Below are 20,011 nucleotides of genomic sequence, written 5' to 3'. Positions count from 1 at the left end.
CAAAAAGTTAGTAAGACCCCATCTCAACCAACAAGGGGGTATGGTGGCACACACCTGTCATTCCAGCTACACAGAAAGTATAGGTAGAAAGACTGAGGTACAAGCTGGTCTCCAGCAAAAACTTGAGACCCTGTCCTTAAAATAACTAAAGCAAAAAGGGCTAGCAGAGCGCCTGCCTGGCAAAAGACTTTATTTGGACTCCAGGCAGGGCTGGCCACTTGCAATCTGGTTTGGGCTTGCAGGAGCCCCTACAATATGGCCCCCAGGCTTCTGTCCCAGGGACTGGTGCAGGCAGAACCTTTGTACCAGGATGGGCTGCCAAGTCCATGGAACACCAGAAGCTTCCTGGGGGCATAGAAATGGGAGTTTCTGGCCCGGATCCCTGCAGCCAGCCTGTCACCTGATGTCTGTGGCATAGAGACCAGCTTTCTCCCTCTCTCCTGGCCGCTTGCTGGGTTTCTCTGGCTGAGGTCCATCTCAGGGCTGAGGATGACTCTCTAAGCAGGAGCCCTGCCCTGGCCCCTACCCACCCCAGCCTGGCCTGGGGATGAATTCCCCTAATACCACGATTGGCTCTCCCTGAAGGCCTCTGGAAGACATTAAGGGGGGGTTGAGAAGCTGGGCACCAATGGCTCACGCCTGTAATCCTACCTACTCAGGAGGCAGAGATCAGGAAGATTGCAGTTCAAAGCCAGTCCAGGCTAATAGTTTGAGAGAGACCCTATCTCAAAAATATCCATCACAAAAAAAGTGGGGGGAGGGCAGTGGAGTGGCTCAAGGTATAAGCCCTGAGTTCAAACCCCAGTACCATGAAAAAGAAAGGATGATGAAAATGTCTTAGAATTAAATAGAAGAGGTGTCACACCAGGTGTGTGCACTAAATAGCCACTGAGCCATGCACTTGGAAGGGGTGAATGTCATCAGACCTGAATTTCACCCCCATTAAATGAAAAAGGGAAGTGGAGGGGAGCAGTTTGGATCCAGGGTCGGGGAGAGTGTTTTGGAGAGATGAGTAGACAGAGGGACTCTAGAAATGCAGGGTGTGCCACAAGCACCATGGGGAACTTAAGTTTGAGACCCTAAGAGGGGAAACAGATTTGCAGCTTCATTTTTTGAAATCCACACTCAAGAATAAAATTAACTTTGTAATAAAATGACAAACACAAATATTCACAGCAGCATGATTCATAGTAGCCAAAAGGTAGACCCAATTCAAGCATCTACAAGTGGACAAATGGACACACAGCCTGATGGAGGAAGAAGACTGTGTGACACACATGACATAGACGAACTTTGAGGGCAAGATGCTCAGTGATGTAAGCCAGACCCAAGGACACACACTGAGGACTCCACTCACAGGAGGTCCCTAGTGTCCCTCAGAGCCACAGAGACAGGAAGTAGAAGGATGGGTGCTAGGGGCTGGGGAGGGATGGGAGTTAGTGTTGAGTGGACAGACCTTCAGTTTTGGGGGATGGAAAGTTCTGGAGATGGATGGTGGGGACAGTCACACAGCCATGTGAGTATGCTCAATGCTGCTACACTGTGCACTTCAGCATGGTTAAGATTTTATGTTAGACACATTTGCTAAATAAAAAAATGAAAAATATTCCACCCCCTCCAAGAAACAAACCTGGGCACTTCCTAATACCCTCACTCTACAGAGAGGGAAACTGATACACACTGTGTGCTGACACAGGATGGCTGTTTTGTAAAGGGCTGGGGCAGTCCAAGGGGCTGCCTGACCCTCTCAGTCCCACCACTGGCCCTGGGGTGGAGGAGTTTGGGCTGGATCCCCCTCCTGGCTGCCCAGCCTGCCCATCTCCATCTCCAGGCCTTGGGCCCCAGTTTCCTTCCAGTCTCTGTTCTTTTGCTGACCTGAGATAACTTTTTGGACTCAGCAGATTTATTGGGAGAAGCATGGAAAGCTTTACTCAAAATGCCTGCTGCAGGTGGAGGAGCGGCTGCTGACCAAGCTATGCAATTCCCCAGAGACCTTGGAGGTGCACTGGGCTGCTGTGATCCAGGCCTCCCACTCTGCCACCTGGAAGGTTCCAGGGTGGGAGCATCAGCCATGTGACTCAGGGCCAACTCTCCGTCCTACTCTGGGCACCCGTGGAGTCCACGTGCCTGGACTCGTGAGACCTCAGCTGGCCATGAAGGTCCCTGGGGACCTGCAGCCCAGGACCACAGGAGGCAGGAGGGCCCTACCTCCACCCCCAGGGATCCAGAAACACAGATGGGGTTCAGGCTGCAGCCACATGGTCCAGTGTGGGAGCAGGAAGGGACATCAGGACCTATCCCTAGGACCAAACCTGGCCCTTTCTTTTCTTAGTTTCTCAGTGCCATTTGCTATTGGGTTCTTTTAGAAACATCATCTCCTGAAATATCACCTCTGTTTTCACATCGTTTTTCTAGCTGAATCATCTCAGTCCTCCTCTGAAGCCTCCTTTACCCTCTTCTGGGACCCTGGGACCCCATTTCTTCACTTTTTCCTACCTACATTGTCCACGTGGCTTTAGCACTGACAGGGATACATGTGACTTCATTTCTGCAGGGGAGGGCTGAAGGAAGCTGCCTGTGCACCTCCCAGGTCTCTGAGATACCCAAAGGCAGAGCTTGAAGCAAGGATTTAGTGCAGAGTGGGTTTTGAGAACATGGTAGAAGCTGGTTACCACTGTTGGCCACTGAGGTCCAAACCCATGGGGTGCCCTCTGAGAACTGAGAATTTTCCTTAGAACTGACCATCCGAGACAAGGACAGAAAGAAAAGTGCCCTTCCTCTGCTACCTACCTCTGTTGGTGAGGGCTTTCCACATGGGATGGTAATTGTCTTGTGTGCCCAGATAAGCTTGACCAAGAAGCTCTCTCAGGTGGCCCATGCTGCAACATCCTAAAGAGGTGAATGGAGTGTGGCCCCAATGTCCTCCCACCCACCTCTTCACTTTCCATCTGATCACTCCAGCCTCCCTATTGATCCTTGTCCAACCTCAGGGTCTTTGCATATTCTGTTCCAGCTTCCCAAAGCATTCCTCGCCCCTGAGTCTTCACCTGGTGCCCCTTGTCATATTTTGGGCCACTTTGTCCAGAAGGCCACCCCATGATTCTCCAGCCCTGATTCATGTCTGTTTAAGGTCTTGTTCCATCACAACCTGAAAATTCACTCTTTTTTTGCTGGTTTTCTGTCCCACCAGACTGGGAACTCCACTAGCAAGTTCTGATTCCAATCTAGTCCCTGCTGTGTCTCCAGAAGGTTCTGACCTTCTGGGTGGCCTCCCTGAACTTCCCAGGTCCCCCTGGCAGGGTAGGCATCTTTGGTGCCAATGCCCTTGGCGTTAGTTACCTCCAGCAGGTTCCACTCTGGCAGTGGATGCCCCCCGCCACTGGATCGACCTCCCTCCAGGGACACTGATCACCTCCAGCTGCATCAAGGGGCTGGTGCCCCTTGATGTGTGGGCATCAGCACAAGCCAAATTTCCACAGGAATGGTCTGTTTTCTTCTGTGTGGGTCTTTTTACCAATTACAAAAGAGCTCAATATCATAAGGGATCCTGGGACAAAGGACATTAGTTTAAAAAAAAAAGGCTGATGAAATCTAAACAAAATTTGGAGTTTAGTCAACAGTAATGAAACTAATAGTCTGCACCTCTTAAAAAAATTTAAAGTGCATAAAATCTTGTGTTAATTATAGGCACAATGTTAAGTACAGAGGCAGGAAAGTGCTCCATCTGTCCTTGCCCTGCCTCAGAAAGGAGGTCACCATTGGATCTCAGAGTGGGGGACCTGTCTAACCCCTGGACTAGGGGCCAGGCAATAACAGGGTGGGGCTGGCAAGCAGCTACTTCCACCCTGGAACTCTGGGAGCCTCTGAGCCCAGCAGTCCCTCACCAGTGCCAGGTGTTACCTCAAGCCATCTCAGGGAATGTGCAGTGTGTGTCCTGCTGCTGGGATGGAGGTGGGGGACAGGGTTGAGGGAGGCAGGACTTCGGGCTGAGGGGTCTAGGATCCCACCTCCTTCCCCTCCAGTCTGCTGACCTCACAAGCAAGATTCTCCCCAGCAGTGTCTAGTGTTTGCACTCCATGCAGGGCCAGAATGCAGCATGTACTTTCTACAGGACTCATTACCTGCTGTATGCATTCCCTGCAGAGTGTAGTGCTTGCTGTTTACTTTCCTTGTAGGCCACAGAATCCGATGTACACATTCTTCACGGTGCAGTGACTGTTGTCTGCGCTCCCTGGAAAGTACTGTTTACTGTATACACTCCCTGCCTGGCAGTCTGCTGTATGCATTTCTACAGGACACAGTGCCTGTTGTATGCCTTCCCTTCAGGGCAAGTGCTTGCTGTACATATTCCTGCAGAAAGAGCATGATGCCAGCTGTATATCCTGCATGCAGGACACAGTGCCTGCTGTATGCAGCTCCTGCAGAGCACAATGCCTGCCATCTATGCTCTTTACACAATTCTTTCCTTCCTTCCTTCTGCAGTACTGGGGCTTGAACTCAAAGCTTACACTATAAACCACTCCACCAGTCTTTTCTTGTGATTTTTTTTTTTTTGCGAGATAGGGTCTTGGGAACTATTTGCCTGGGCTGGCTTTGAATCGTGATCCTCTTGATCTCTGCTCCTGAGTAGCTAGGATCACAGGGAGGAGCCACCAACTTCTGGCTAGATGTTGTGCTTTCTGTATGCCTTCCCTGCAGGGCACAGTGTCCTCTGGGAACAGGGCACATCTGAGGGGGTTACTATTGCCACTCAACAGAGCCACTGAGTCTCACTGATTTCTAATGCCTCCCCAGGGTCCAGTCCTGTATAGTTCCCACTCTTGCTGTCCCAGTTTCTCTTCTCCTGTCGCTCTCCACTGTCAGTCAGGTTTAACTCCCCCCACCACCTCCCTGCTTCTCAAGGTTGCCATTTCACCATTGCATCTGTCATTGATGGTCCACTTCTCACTGATCTGGCAGTGGCAATTTACCACTGTCTGCCCCTCCTCTCTCAGAAGTTCAGTCCTCCCCTCCCCTGGGACTTAGGCTGGCCTCATTCTTCTCCCCAACTCAGGCCCCCAGACCTCATCCAGGACCATGGTCCCCCATATGCTATGACACCCATGTAACTGGCTATGGCTGACAGGCTTCTCCCACGAAGCTCAGCCAAGCTCTTCCTTCTTCCATGGGGGTGGAGGGGGTTGGGGAACTAACAGTAACTTCTGGGATTCTCCCTCTAAATAGGGGCGGAAGTCACCCACTGTGCCTCACCTCCACCCACACCCATCCAACCCCAGTCCTCAGGACACTCTGCTCTGCTTCCCCACCCCCATTTCAGACAGAGAGCTGCCTCCTGGCTTCAACGCAGCCTCCCCTCCCCACCTTGATGGGATCTCATCCTGCCCAGTTCCCCTGCTCCAGCAGCTAGACCTCCACACTGTCCTTAATACCATATACTAGGCCACCCTTCCCTCCGACCTCTTTGTGGCTGTCACCTTCTCAGTGAGAGCCTTCCTGACCATTACTCCTCCTGCGATGGTCCTGAGCTATTTCCTTCTGTTCCGAGAAGAACAGAAGCTGGGATTACACACTCCCCTCCCAGGGGCACCTCTCCCATCTGCCACTGGCTAGGTTGTCCACAGAGGGGTGGCACACAGTGGTGCTCAGTAAATGTCATTGGGTGGCCCTGCTCTGAGCCACTTCTTGCTGGAGGAGACAGAACTGAAGAGCCACCCGGGCAAACTCCTTCTCTGTGGTTAGGACTAGAAGCCTCAAGGTAGGCTTCCTGGAGGAGGGTGCATTCAGGTTGAACCTAGGCCAAACCCAGGGGGCAGAGGAACACTCACCCAATGATTCTCAATGGCCCAAGCCCTTCAGCCTGACTACTAGGGAGCTGCAGTGGGGCAATGGTGAAAAGTCAGTGGAGTTAGTGGGAGCCCCACGCACCTGCCTCAACCCTATGCAGATTTGCCCAGCACAGTCAGGTGCTGGGAATCCTGTGGTATGCCGGTGGTGGAAGATCCCAGCAAAAAGCTAAGATCCAGCTGGAAGGTCCGCGGTGGAGACCCTTGCAGGTTCCATTGCTGAGATGGGGAAACTGAGGCCAGAGTGGGTGAGGCCAGGCTGCGAGGCGACGAAACTTCTGGACCGGGTCTGGCTTGGAAGCCACAGCTGGCAGCTGGGGTGGGGGGTGGGCAGGGAGGAGGGTGGGGCGCGTCCGGGTGACAGCAGCGCCCGGGAATGCGCGGGCTGGGAGGGTCTCTCAGTCCCCCACGCCCGGCCCTGGGGCGAGCTTCTCTCCAATGCGCAGGGGCCCTGGTTGGGGGTGGCTCGGACCTGGGGCGGGGAATCCCAGGATCGGAAGTAGACAGACGTGCAGGGGTCTCCATCCCTGAGCAGGGTGATTGTGACGAAAAGGACTGGGGAAGATCCCTGCGGGGACGCAATCTACACTTCAGCGGGGAAGAGGGCAGCGCCGGGACTCCCAGACCCAGGGCCGGTCGACCTCACTTCGTGCGCATTCCCGGGCCCTGAGCGCCTCGCCCGGAATAGCAGCCCGTGAGGAGTTGGGGGGGGGTCAGTCCCCGCGCTGCCCGTCCGCTGGGTTTCCCAAGGTCACTGGCACCCAGACTCCGGGACACCAGGCCTGGGCTCTGCTGCGCCAGGCTCCTGCCGGGCAGTCAATCCTCCACCGCAGATCCGCGCCCAGTGTGCGCCGGCCGCGTGGGGGCGCACCGGGCAGCCGCCTTCCAGACCCCGGCCAGGGCGCGCCCGGGAGGCCTTGGTGGGAGGGGCCGTCAGAGCTCCCCAACTCGCACCACGGGCCCCGCCGCTTCCGCCGGCTCTGGGGCCGCCTGGAGAGCCTGGACGCGCCGCTTGGGCTCTACACAACCGGTAAGTCCTTCTTCCTATCCTGCCACTATCCCAGCCCAGAGACTTCGCAGTGTGATCTGCACCTTTCCCTCTCCGTCCTCATCGGGCTGGAGGTTAATGAGGGCAGCAATCCCCAGGGTGGGAGTGAGCTCGGTAGTCCTACTTCCTCTGGGAGAAACAGAGACCAAGAGGTCTTACTTGCCCTGAGATCACTATGCCCGTCAGGGGTATAGCCAGAACAGTAGGTGGAGGGGGGGTCTTGTTCTTTTGGCATTAGGGGACTGTAAAGGGTGATCTTTCTAGCCGCCCACGTTCCATCACCCAACCTCCTACCCCAGCGCTGGATTCAGTGGAGGCTCGTTGGAAGATCAAGCCTCCTCCCCTAGTGAGTGTCCTCCAGACTTCTTCCTGCTTCCTGGACCAGCCCAGCTCTGGGTTCAGAGAGAGGCAGAGATGCAGCTGGCCACACAGCTGTGGTTAGAGGGGGTGGACTAGCCCCAAGTCCCCCATGTTCTCAGCATCTAGAGCCACCTTGGGCCCCAGAGGGAGGAATGTCAGGGCCAGACCGGCTGAGAACTAGGGACATTGAAGCTTCTGTTCGGCCAGGTGAGCCCAGTCTTCCCCCTCCTAGTGCTGGGGACCTGTGTGCTGCCTTTGAGCTTGTCCCCCTGCCCTATAGGCTCTGGCTGGCAAACACTTGGCCCCAGCCCCAGAAATGGCTCACAGGTCCCCACTTCTCTTCCCACCCTCCCCTTTCTTCCACCAGGCCATGATTACTACAAGGTGTGGGCAGCAAGTGACTTCAATCCCTCCCCTGGGATGGAGAAACTGAGGCCCCAGCTGCCTCCCTTCTCTAGGTCAAATCCTGTGCCTTTCCTCCACAGACAGCCTGGTGCTCCATCCCACACCCTCTGATGAGGCCATGAGGCACAGACTGGAACAGGGCCAGGTCACCCCTCCCTGCATGCCCTGATTGGGGGACTCACTGTGGTGGCTGGGGTCGGGGAGGGAGTCCTGGAGGCTAGGGTGAGCTCAGGGACTGAGCTCCTTACTCAGTCCCCACTGGCTGCAGTCTTTGCAGGGTCTCAAAGAATCATGGACTGAGTCCAGCTGGTCCCCAGTGCACAGATGGAGGAATTAAGGCCGGGGGAAGCAGAGAGGCTGGTCTTTGGCCACACAGGAAGGTAGGAGAGATGATGCTGATAGGGAGAATGGTGAGGGAGCCCCACCCTAGCAACTACCTGTGCACTATCCTTATATGATTCCTTCAGTCATCAAATGCAGGTTAAGGGGGGAGGGTGAATGAAGGAGATTAAGGCGAGGGTATATGATGGACTTCATACACTTATATGAAATAGAACAGAGAAACCTCTTGCAAATGCTCTAAATAGGGTGGGGAGTGGGTAGAGGGGGAAGAGACAGTGGGGATGATCTAACCAATGTACATTATAAGCCTATTTGGAATCATCACAGTGAATCCCCCATACAACGATTGTATCCTAATTTAAAAAAAAAATGTCTGAAATCCTAACTATTCAGGAGGCAGACATCGGGAGGATCATGGTTTGAAGCCAGCCAGGGGAAGTAATTCGTGAGACCCTGTCTCAAAAAAAACCCATCACAAAAAAAGGGCTGGTACAGTAGCTCAAGGTGTAGGCTATGAGTTCAAACCCCGGTACCAAAATAAATACATAAATAAAAAGCTCGTTAAGCACCTACCAGTAATAGCAGAAAAACGTGTGGTGGGACTGGGGTTTGAACTCAGGGCTTTACATTTTCAAAGCAGGTGCTCTACCGCTTGAGCCACACCCCCAATTCCCTTCCCCACATTTGTACTCTGCCGAATCCAATCAACCCTTCAGAACTTTCCGACAAGGAGGACTCTATTTTCGCCTCATTTCTTTTTAGAGACGTCAAAGAGGCTCAGAGAGGTTTAGTTACTGTTCAAGATCACACAGCTGGCCAGAGCAGAAATGGGGTTCAGCCCGCGTTCTGCTGGCCAGCTGCATAGTTCCCTTTTACTCCCCCAGGTCCCCCCTCTTCCAGAACCTTCTGCTCTTGCTGTGGACCCTCCTGAGCTGTGGTTTGGGCGTCACTGCTCAGGTAAGGGGCGTCAGGAGCGCAGGAGTAGATGGGAACAGGGACTCGGGAAGCAGTGTGGGTTCCCCAGCTTTCCTCCAGGCTGATCCGCCTCTCTCTCCCCAAGTAGGGGCCGGGGGAGTGGACGCCGTGGGGGTCCTGGACCCGCTGTTCCAGCTCCTGCGGACGGGGCGTCTCTGTGCGCAGCCGGCACTGTATCCGGTGAGCAGAGGCATGGGCACAGGGGTCCCTGCCCCTTCTTTTCTAGCCACGCCCGCAGCCTGCCCACGCACGCTGTGCCCTTTAATCCCACTGATCCAGCTGGAATGCGGGTGGGGCTGGTGGAGGCAGATGGTGGACTGGCCGACCTGGGAGGGGGTCCCTAGGGGTTCTGACCACACTCAGACCACCGTGCTCCCCGCAGGTTTCCGGGGGAAGAACTGTGCTGGGGGGACAGCCATGAGTACCGCCTGTGCCAGCTGCCGGTAAACTCTGCTCACATTCCATAGTCTGTACTGAAGTCCTCTTGCTTCCCATTTGTACTTTCTGGGCTCCCCAGGGCTGACCCAAATATCTCTTCACCCAGGACTGTCCTCCAGAGGCCATGCCCTTCCGAGACCTACAGTGTGCTCTCTACAATGGCCGCCCTGTCCTGGGCACCCAGAAGACCTACCAATGGGTGCCTTTCCACGGGGGTAAGGAACTTGGCCCTTCTGTGGTCAGGGCTAATCTATAAGAGGAACTTGGAGGGTTGCACAGAGAAAAGGACGTTAGCATTGGGGCTTTGAAGTATATGTAGAAGTTGGTGGAGTGACGCATGAAGCAGTAGCAGAGGGAAGCAGGGTCCATTCTGCACAGGGTCAAACACCAGGTTGAGAATTTACTTAGTGCTGTATCCAGAAGCCAACAATTCTCAGACTTATCCCAGTAACAGGAAATGTTGCCGCATTGAGCTGAAAATAGCGAGTTATGTAACTGGGTGCCCGGGGCAGCACGCCTCCAGATTTAAGGAAGACAGTCAGCTTCAGAAGCCATGGTGGAAGCACGCAGATAAGAAAAGCCTAGAATGGAGAAAGTGCCATACGTCAGCCACGGGTTGGCTTTCTTCTTTCTTTTTGCCCTTGAGAATAGGAGGAACCCTGCCATGTTTCCACCCCCCCCCCCACAGAGGCCAGCTAGTGCCAGCTCGGGATCTGTTCCAGGGAGGGTCTGCCAGCAGCCTCAGCGGAGTGGGAGACAGACAGACCTTGGGCAGGGATCAGGGCTGTGCCCCTGTGGGTGTGATCGGTCAGCTACCAGGTAGAAGGGGCAACCGAGGCCCCGGAAGGGTCAAAGACATACCCAGATTACGTGGTAGTCAGTACCCGACAAACATTTTTAATTGGGCCTGGGTGGGAGGGGCGGAGACAAATAAAAAGGGCTGGGACCCGGGGCGGGGCCTGAGAGTAAAAGGAGGTGGGACCTGGGCGGGGTAGGGAGATCGAGCCGGGACCTGAATAGGAAGAGCCCGCTTTGGGTGCTCGACCCAAATACTGAGTGGATTATGCCTGGTGCTGTACCCCAGAGCTCACAACAGTGTCTAGAAATTAGTAGGTGCTCAGTGAGGGTCTGTGGAATGACGAAAGAAGAACGGCAAGGATGTTAATGGATAGCATGTACGGCCTCTTAATGTAAAGACTGGATGTGATGAACGAATTTAGCCCCAGAGGACTTGCCTGGGACAGGCTCAGGTTGCTGGAGGCAGAGAACCTGGGTTCCAGTCCTGGCTGTGCCTCAGCCTCGAGGTGTGGCTTTGGCTGAATCTCTGGGCTTCATCTGTCCAAGGGGACATGATGGGACCTGGGGTGGAAAGTTCCCGGCCCACCCGCTTCTCTCGTCCGCAGCGCCCAACCAGTGCGACCTCAACTGCCTGGCCGAGGGGCACGCTTTCTACCACAGCTTCGGCCGCGTCCTGGACGGTACCCCCTGCAGCCCCGGTGCCCAGGGCCTGTGTGTGGCTGGCCGCTGCCTTGTAAGGATTCCTCAGGCCCGGGGCGCCCACCCCCAGGCCCCGCCTTTTACGTTCAGGCTCCGCCCCCAGGCCACTCCATTTCCCGTCAAGTCCCGCCCTCCTCTCCCTCCATATCCCTCCCTTCTCTAGGCTCCACCCTCCCTCAAAACGGGCCCTTTTACTCTTAGGCCCCACCCTCCCTTCCAAGCCCCTGTGACTCCCGGCGTGTCCCCCTCTCTGCAGAAGGCCGGCTGTGATGGGGTGCTGGGCTCGGGCGTCCTCGAGGATCGCTGCGGCCTCTGCGGCGGCGCTAACGACTCGTGCCTCTTCGTGCAGCGCGTGTTCCGCGACGCTGGTGACCGCACTCCTCGTTCTCCTTTGCATGCACAGCGGGAACTGCCCCTTTAACAAAGCCACGGGCCGGAAGCAGAGGCCCGTGCTGATTGGGTAGCCTGAGGTCCAGCCCCCCTGGACCCTCATCCTGATTGGATACTGTTAGATTGTCCCACCCTCCCCAAAATAGATGGGGTTCCTCTAACGCAGTTCAGCGATAGTTGTTACTCCCTAGCTAGCTGTCTGCGCGCAGTATCTCATTTAATCCCCTAGTCGCCACTCAAATGCACCTACACCGGCACCCCAACAGCACTCCTGTTCTCCCGTCTAGGTGCATTCGCCGGCTACTGGAACGTGACCCTGATCCCTGTGGGCGCCAGACACATCCGTGTAGCCCAGCGGAGCCGCAACCACCTGGGTACCATAGAGTCTGAAGGGGAAGGCATGCTGCTGGGCGCCCGGGGCGGTTGTTGTCCCTGGTTACAGCTAGGGAGACTGAGACCAGAAGTGGGGACCCAGGGGTTCGGGAGACGGGGTGGGCTTGTTCCTGGGAAACCCGCGCTGACTCTTCCCTTGCAGCGTTGATGGGGGGCGATGGGCGCTACGTGCTCAACGGGAACTGGGCGGTCAGCCCGCCCGGCACCTACGAGGCTGCAGGCACCCACGTGGTCTACACCCGTGCTTCGGGGCCAGAGGAGACGCTGCAGGCAGCCGGGCCCACCTCTCAAGACCTGCTCCTGCAGGTGCGGGCAGAGCCTCAGAGAGGGTCAGAGGGCAGCAGCTTAGGACTGAGAGCCAGAAGGGCGGGTCTGGTGTTTAGAGAGAGGTCAGGGGCAGTGTAGGAATGCTGGTAAGAGGGAGGAGGTTGGGGTCAGTCAGATGAGGGAGGCAGGGGTCAGAGGGAAGAGGCTGGGCCATCACGCTGGCCATTCCCCATGCCAGGTCCTCCTGCAGGAGCCCAACCCTGGTGTGCAGTTTGAGTTCTGGCTTCCTCAGGAGCGCTACGGCCCCTTTCAGGCTCAGGCACAGGCCTTGGGCTGGCCCTTGCGTCAGCCTCAGCCCCGAGAAGTGGAACCTCAGTCCCCTGAGTCCCCTGCAGGCCCTGCACGGGTCCCAACCCTGGCCCCAGGTGAGGTGTGGACAGTTAGGGTGGGACAGGCAAGAGATGAGGCCTCTGCCCCTCACTGCACAATCCCCCATAGATCCCTGCCCACCCTGTCCTGACACCAGAGGTCGGGCCCACCGGCTACTTCACTATTGCGGCAGTGACTTCGGTGAGACCCTTGGCCCCCATCCTCACCTAGCCCCTGATTAACTGGACCTTTGATCCCTGCCCTGCTGACCTCTAACCCCTTCTTCTGACCCTAATTTAACTCCTTGATGGGACCACTAATTCTTCATTGATCCCTGACCCAGCCCTTGGCTGACCCCAGTTCCCAGGGTCCTCTGAGGCTGCACCTGATCCTGGCTTTCTCCTCTGGCCATGGCCCCTGCCCTGCCCACAGTGTTCCAGGCCCATGTGTTGGGCCGCCACCGTCAGGCCCAGGAGACGCGCTATGAGGTACGCATCCTGCTGATTTACAAGAACCGCTCGCCACTTCGGACTCGAGAGTACGTGTGGGCACCGGGCCACTGCCCCTGCCCACCACTGGCCCCCCATCAAGAGTATCTGCTGGCTGCCCAGCGCCTTGTCAGTCCTGATGGCACACGGGACCGACTGCTGCTGCCGCATGCTGGCTATGCCCGGCCCTGGAGCCCTGCTGAGGATAGCCGTGCACGGCTGGCTGCACAACGCTGTCCTGTCTGAGGCCCTGGCTGACACCTTCACCACACACTGCAAGAACAACACACCAGCCAGGCTGAAAATCAAACGTATTTCTCCTCTCACCTTGGCTCACTCAGGGAGCTCAGAAGTAACTCCCACCTGCAGCATGTCACATGTATTTGGTCACCTCTGCATGTAGGGAGATCCACTGCTGTGAGCAGACAGACCCTGGTGAGGACATGCTGAGGCTAACTGTAACTCTTATTTCCCTTCTCACATTGGCTGCAAGGAATGCTGCAGTTGTTTTACACTCTGAAATATGTCTACTTTAATTCCCCTTGCCTCACACTCATTTGCTTAGAGACACTGTCACAAACAAGCAGGTCCCAGAGGAAGACATGCCTAACCAAGACATTATAATGTACCCATTTCCTCTTTGCCTGGGTACCAGGAAACTCTTCACTGTTTAATTCCCTGACACTGTGTGCTGACTTTTCTCTCTGCCACTCCCCCTTCCTCCCAACACACACACACATGTATTCAGAGACACTGTCACAAACAGGCATATCCTAAAGGAGACATACCTATCCAGGCACTATAACCTACTGACTTTCTCCCTTTTGCCCTGGCTACCAGGAAGCCCAGACCGGATAATCTTGACCATCTCTGTGATTCTGGCTGGGTTTCCTTCAGTCAACAGACTTCTATCCACCCCTTTTTATTCCAATTTTAGTAATTTTTACAAGCACTTAGAAAAAAAGGGCACCCCAGTATACGCATTCATGCACAGAGGCTGGGGGAAACCTGGTGGAATAACAGCCACAATCACACTCTTGCAGTGGCACACACACTCACATGCACCCTCAACCTCCTCTCCTCCTGCCCCAGCCCATGCTGTGTGGTGGCAAGAACCAGAAATATATGAGGGTAGAGGGCAGGTCCTGGGCTGTTCTCAATGCTAAATACTGCTCTCAGGCGTGAGGCCCTCCCCAGTTAAGGGGCCTGAGAAGGTGGGTTACATCCACTGTTCTGTGTAGCTCCCTGACCTTGTATGTTCTCACATCTTCTGGAACCAGGATGGAAGAGTGGGTTGTGTGCACTGCGAGTGCCTGTGTCATGTCAGTCACTGAGCAAGCCCTTCTCTGTGGGATGCCCCTCAGGCATGTCTCCTGTGCCTACTGCCCTTGTTGGAGTGGCCTATGCTATTTTGAGGACAATTTGCTCTTCATCAGTCCAGGTTGGGTTTGGCCCTGGTCCAGTGGCTTATCAGTTTGTGTGGTCAGCTCCCCCATGAGAGCCCTGACCACAGCACCCAGATGGGGTGAAAGTACCTCGCAGGTAACCTCAAACCTGGCCCTACCCCTCTGTGGGCCTGAGTTTCCCCATATGCGAATGAGTCCCCTCAAAGCCCCTCCTGCTCTGCCCAGGGGATTCACTTTCCTGGTGCCCTTGCCCCACCCCTGCATTCATTCCTCTATTCCTTTCATGAGTATTTATTGGGCACGTACCATATACCAGAGACCCATCAGTCCCTGGAATGGCCCAGGCCTGGTCCTGGGGAGAGTAGGAGGTCACTTTGTCACTGTGACCTATGATGGTCCTTCCTGACATGGGCTGAAGGAGAAGAGTCCAGGAGCCCCCAGGCCAAGACAAGGTACAGCCCTAGAGCAGGAGGGATGCATTGGGCCTGGGTGCCCCCTGGTGGCAGGACAAGGGATGAAGGGATTCTGTGACTGATGCTGCCTACAGCACCCAAAGGCCCTTGCTGGTTCCTGGTTAGTGAGCACAGCCCATGGACACTCCCTCCCCATTCACATCTCTCAGCTTCCAACCAGCACCAACACCCACGGCCACTCCCCAAGCCTGTCTGGATTGTTATTAACATCCAGCCCCCCTTGGGTCCCCTAGGCTGCCCCCTCTGCCCCGCTGTGTTTTGAGGTAAGTCAGGGATTGATTTCCAGACTCCTCAGCCACAGAGCAAGTGGTGCTACCTGGGACCCTGGTTCACAGATGGTCATGCCGGTATCAGTTGAACAGAACCTTTCAGGACAGACTTCTGCCCAGGATGTGACTTGGACAGCAGCCTAGGGTTCATGCTGTTACTGACCCCAGGCTGTGCCCTGATGCCTGTGACATGGGACAAGGCAGAGAAGCCTAAATAAGTACAGAGACAGCTGGCTGTTCCCAAGGCCAGGAACCCTTCTGTCCCATGAGCAAGATGTCCCAGGCTCTGTGAGCAGTGTCCTCCCTGACTTCATTTTGGAACCACACAGCTGGGTGGTGAGCCACTATGGTCACATGAATATCAGCAATAAACTTTGTTCTGATCTGCTCTTTAGCTGCAGAACAAACAACTGAATAAAGAGGGAAAACATTTTAATATGGAAGATGCTGAAATTCAGCAAAATGGGTCACACAGGAACAGACATCCTCACTGACCTAGCAAGAATGGGACCTCTGTGCCACTGGTTATATTGTAAACAGCAATAAAAACCACTGACCAGCCTGGGGGGCGGCGGGGTCCCATGTCTTCTTTGCAGCTCTGCCTCTCCTGTTCATCTGGAATTGGCTCCAGATAGGCACGGCGGTGGTCATTGGGGCTGGAGGCTCAGACATTGCCTAGTGTGACCACAAAACAGTGGGAAGCACATGGGGACCTCTTCAAAGAAGTGTGCCCAGAGCTGGGAGTTCATGGCATTGGTTCCAGGTAGGAGGCAATGTTTACAAAAGCACAAATAACAGCTGGGTGCTAGTGGCTCAAGCCTGTAACCCTAACTACCCAGGAGGCAGAGATCAGAAGGATCGCAGTTGGAAGCCAGCCCGGGGAAATAGTTTACAAGACCCTATCTTGAAAAAAAAAAGCCTTCACAAAACAGTTCAAGCTCTAGTATGCAAAATAAGATAAAATAACAACTGGGATTAGTGGCAATACCTGTACTAGCCCTTAGGAAACTGAGGCAGGAGGATCTGAGGCTAGTCTGGGCCACAAGGTGAAACTGTCTTATAAAAATCAAAAAACTACAATAACAAGAGATAAGGAGTATTGCAAATTTGAGACCTATCTGTGTGAGTAAAACGAAAGGCACCATAGCAATTGCTCCATTAGTCCAAGTAAAAACTAATGTCCTGGGCCTGACACTGTGGCTCATGCCTGCCATCTCAGTTACAGGAGGCAGAAATGGAAAGGATTGCTATTTGAGGCCAGCCCAGGCAAAAAGTTAACAAGATCTCCATCTCAACCAATTAGCTGGGCATGGCAGTGCATGCCTGTGATCTACACAGGAGACATAGGTAGGAGGATTGAGGTCTAGGCCAGCTCAGGCAAAAACTCAAGACCCACCTGGATGCTGGTGGCTCCTTGGGAGGTTGAGCTAGAGAGGCTCTTGTTCAAGGCCAGCCAGGAAACAGTTGTTGAGATCTCCATTTCCAAAATAACCAGAGCAAAATAGACTGGAAGGATGGCTTAAGTGGTAGAGCACCTACTTTGCAAGTGCAAGGCCCTGAGTTCAAACTGCAGGCCCAACAAAGACAAAAAAAGTTAAAAGAAGAAAAGACCAAACAAAAACAACAAAATGCGATGGTACTGCCTAGCAAGTGCAAGTCCCAGTGGATGGGGGGTGGAGAGAGAGAGAGAGAAGTCACATGAAATTGGCAGAGACTGGGCCAATGCAAGCCCAGGGCCACCTGGCAGAGGCAGAGACAGGAAGGTCCTCCCTGGAGCCTGGGAAGGAGCATGGCCCTGTGACCTGGGTCTCTGACCCAAGCCTCTAGGACTTCAGGACGCTCAATTTCTGTTGCTTGGAGCCACCCTATATATGATCATTTGTGGCTGTAGGATACTCAAGCACCTTCATCAGCCCCTCCAATCCCTGTTGGGTATGTGCCCAAGGGTAAAGCAACCTTTGCCCACCAAAGGCCACTTCTGGAATGTTCCCAGAGTCTTAGCCACTCCAGCAAAAAGGTATATGTAACTCAGATGCCAACCAGCACTGTGATGGGCTGAATAAGCCTCATTATTCCACCACCATTGAGCACTAGGGCTTGAAAGTTTGCATAGCACTGAGGCCAGTCTCATGGATGTGACCTGAGTATCCCCTCCTCAGAGGGGACAGAACCTGAGTGAAGTTCGAGAAGGAAGTTGGAATTGATCAGTGGACAACTTTCATCAAAATGGGGTTAACTTGGGGGGCGAGCATCACCAGATGGAGCTGGTCATGGCGGGTGTGCCATGAGCCGAGAGCTCTGCACACTTCCCTATATGTTTAAATTTAAATGTGAATGGCTACATGTCCCAATTTCTACCTGATCTTTGCTGCCCACACTGATGGCAAGAGTGAGGGGTGCAGAACGAGCCTGGCTCCTCCATTGCCTTCCCATGCTGTGGCCAGACCACTTGGGCCAGTTGGGCCAGTGACCAGCAGATCCAAGATTCCTGCCTTATGTGGACAGGGACTGCAGGAGGGAGGGTTAATTAATTACCTTTGATTCCTCCCTGTTGACAAATCTGACCTCCTGAGTAAAAGCCAAAGTCTTCCCCAGGGCTCCCTTCTCCCTCTGTTCTCTCACTACCTCTCCAGCCACACCTCATTTGCTTTTCCAACACTCCAGCATCTGCCCTGCCCCAGGGCCTTTGCACGTGTGGTTTTCTTTTTCCTTTCTTTTTTTTTTTTTTTTTTTTTTGTCTTTTCTTTTTTGGTGCTGGGATCGAACCCAGGGCCTCACGCATGCTAGGCAAGCGCTGTACCACCGAGCTACATCCCAGCCCTCTTTTTCCTTTCTTTTGGTAACACTGAGGCTTGAATTCAGGGCTTCACACTTGCCAGGCAGGCACTCTTACAACTTGAGCCACTTTGCCAGCCCTTCTTTGTGATGGGTTTTTTTCAAGATAGGTTCTCACAAACTACTTGCCCAGGGCTGGCTTTGAACCTTGATCTTCCTGACCTCTGCCTCCTGAGTAGCTAGGATTACAGGCATGAGCCACTGGCGCCCAGCTCTACACCAGAAATTGTGAGCAACCAGAAGCTTGGAGCAGCAGAGCTCAGGTGGAACCAGCTACATGGGGGAAGCTGGTGGATCCAAGGGACAGATGTAACAGACATTGTCCCGTGGACCTGTGGACACCTCACCCCAAGCTACTCCCTGCTTGATAGATTTGTCTTTGGATGACCTAGCTCCAGAGATTCCCCAGAGGTCACGGGCCCCTACTCCAGGGGACGGTCTGAAGCTGACTGACAGCTATGGGTGAACAAACCCAACCCCCGAAGGAACCTGATTTGGACATGGGATGCTTTTTTTTTTTCAGAACATTTTTATTAGCATGTATCAGTTGTTCAGGGGAATTGTGACATTTCCACATACACTTACATTTTACATTGGTTAGGTTCGCACCCCCCCCCTTTGTATGTATATACTGTTAGATTTACTGTTTTGTGCTAAGATTTTTTTTTTTGGCAGTACTGGGGCTTGAATTCAGGGCCTTCACCTTGAGCCACTCCACCAGCCCTATGTTTGTGAAGAGTTTTTCAAGATAGGGTCTCATGGAACTACTTACCTGTGCTGACTTCCAACTGTGGTTCTCCTGATCTCTACCTCCTGAGTAGCCTGGATTATAGGCTTGGCCACTGGCGCCCAGATCGACTTCCTTTCTTGATGCCTTTGTGTTTTTGCTATCAGAGCCATGCTGACCTCAAAATGCAAACTGGAAGGGTATAGAAGAAACCTGTATGTGCACACTGATAACCTCACAACTTCCCTTAAAGCCATTCTACCTCCTTGCGGGATCTCATGTGACCTTCAGGGGCCTTTCCAGATGAATGGGCCCCTTCTGCCTACTTGGCAGCAGGGTAGGCTCTCCCCTCCAGTGTGGCTTCAAAGTCCAAAGCTGTCGCTGCTGCTGGATCCCAGACCTCCCTGGAAAGGGTCCTCCCTTTCCCAACTGCCATCCCCACTGCCTGCAGCTTCTTGGGGTCTCTCCCAAATGAACCACTACTTTTTGCACCTGCTTCTGGGGGTGGGGCTGAGACAATGAGGCTAGGGTATTTCTTCTCTCTTTTCTGGAAGAGTTTTAAGAGGGGGTTCATAGGAGTGAGGGTGTGGCTAAAGTGGTAGAGTGCCTGCCTCGAAAGCGAAAGGCCCTGAGTTCAAAGTCTGGTACTGTCAGAAAAAGAAAGGGCTTCACAGGAAATGTCAGACAGGGATTTCCTAGGTTTGCATGTTTTAGCCCCCTGGTGAGACCTGAAGTGGGTGAATTTGTCTCCCTGGGCCTCAGTTTCCTCATCTGTAAAATGCAGCCAATCCACATGGCAGGTGCTCACCACTCACAGCTTCCACTGAGCCCCAGCATAAACAACACATAAGCCTGGGCGGGTGACTTTATTGCAAGCCCCAACGGGCCAGATGTTTCAGGTAGGCGCCCCAGCAGGCCAGGTGTTTCTGATGGGAGTGCCAACAGGCCAGGTGTTTCAGGTGGGTGCCCTAGTGGACCAGGTGTTTCAGGTGGGCACACCAGTAGGCCAGGTGTTTCAGATGGGCACTCCGATGGGCCAGGTGTTTCAGATGGGCGCCCCAGCAGACCAGGTGTTTCAGTTGGGAGCGCTAGCGGGCCAAGTGTTCTACGTGGGAGCATCAGTGGGCCAGGTGTTTCACATAAGGGCCCAGTGGACTAGGTTTTTTTAGGTGGGAGTCCCAACAGGCCAGGTGTTCCATGTGGGAGCGCCAATAGGCCAGTTGTTCAAAGTGGATGCCCCAATGGACTAGGTGTTAAGATGGGCACCCCAGAAAGCCAGGTGTTTTAGGTTGGGTGCCTCAGCGGGCCAAGTGTTCCAGGTGGGCACCTAGTAAGTCAGGTGTTTCAGGAGCCAGCAGTGGCATGGGCAGCGCATCCGCTGTCTGTAGTGTGGCCAGTTGCAGGCAAGCTCCGTGCTGGACTCAGAGGACGCAGAGTGGCAGGGGGCAGTCACCTGGGGTAATGAGGTGCCATTGCTGGGCTGTTT

At 54.3% G+C, this 20,011-nt stretch overlaps 1 protein-coding gene across 5 annotated transcripts; it reads left to right on the top strand.

Annotated features, from left to right (window-relative positions):
• The first annotated feature begins 6,259 nt into the window (after positions 1-6,259).
• On the top strand, positions 6,260-17,502 carry Adamtsl5 (ADAMTS like 5). Of its 5 annotated transcripts, none has more exons than XM_074054541.1 (15): positions 6,260-6,873; positions 7,619-7,635; positions 7,737-7,801; positions 7,925-8,036; positions 8,883-8,955; positions 9,062-9,153; positions 9,356-9,416; positions 9,518-9,626; positions 10,815-10,942; positions 11,165-11,276; positions 11,586-11,672; positions 11,834-11,997; positions 12,197-12,383; positions 12,457-12,528; positions 12,760-17,502. In XM_074054541.1, the coding sequence occupies exons 4-15, from the start codon at positions 7,981-7,983 to the stop codon at positions 13,059-13,061; spliced, it is 1,443 nt and encodes a 480-aa protein (XP_073910642.1). In that variant the 5' UTR covers positions 6,260-6,873; positions 7,619-7,635; positions 7,737-7,801; positions 7,925-7,980; the 3' UTR covers positions 13,062-17,502. The 5 variants fall into 5 exon arrangements, 4 of the variants coding, with proteins under 4 accessions (XP_073910642.1, XP_073910643.1, XP_020026312.1 ...); XM_074054542.1 differs by lacking the exon at positions 7,619-7,635 and adding an exon at positions 7,156-7,237; XM_020170723.2 differs by lacking the exon at positions 7,619-7,635.
• The last annotated feature ends 2,509 nt before the right edge of the window (positions 17,503-20,011 follow it).

The sequence above is a fragment of the Castor canadensis genome, chromosome 14 (genome assembly GCF_047511655.1).
Source record: "Castor canadensis chromosome 14, mCasCan1.hap1v2, whole genome shotgun sequence".
Taxonomy (NCBI): Eukaryota; Metazoa; Chordata; class Mammalia; order Rodentia; family Castoridae; genus Castor; species Castor canadensis.
This window is presented reverse-complemented; position numbering and strand designations above follow the sequence as displayed.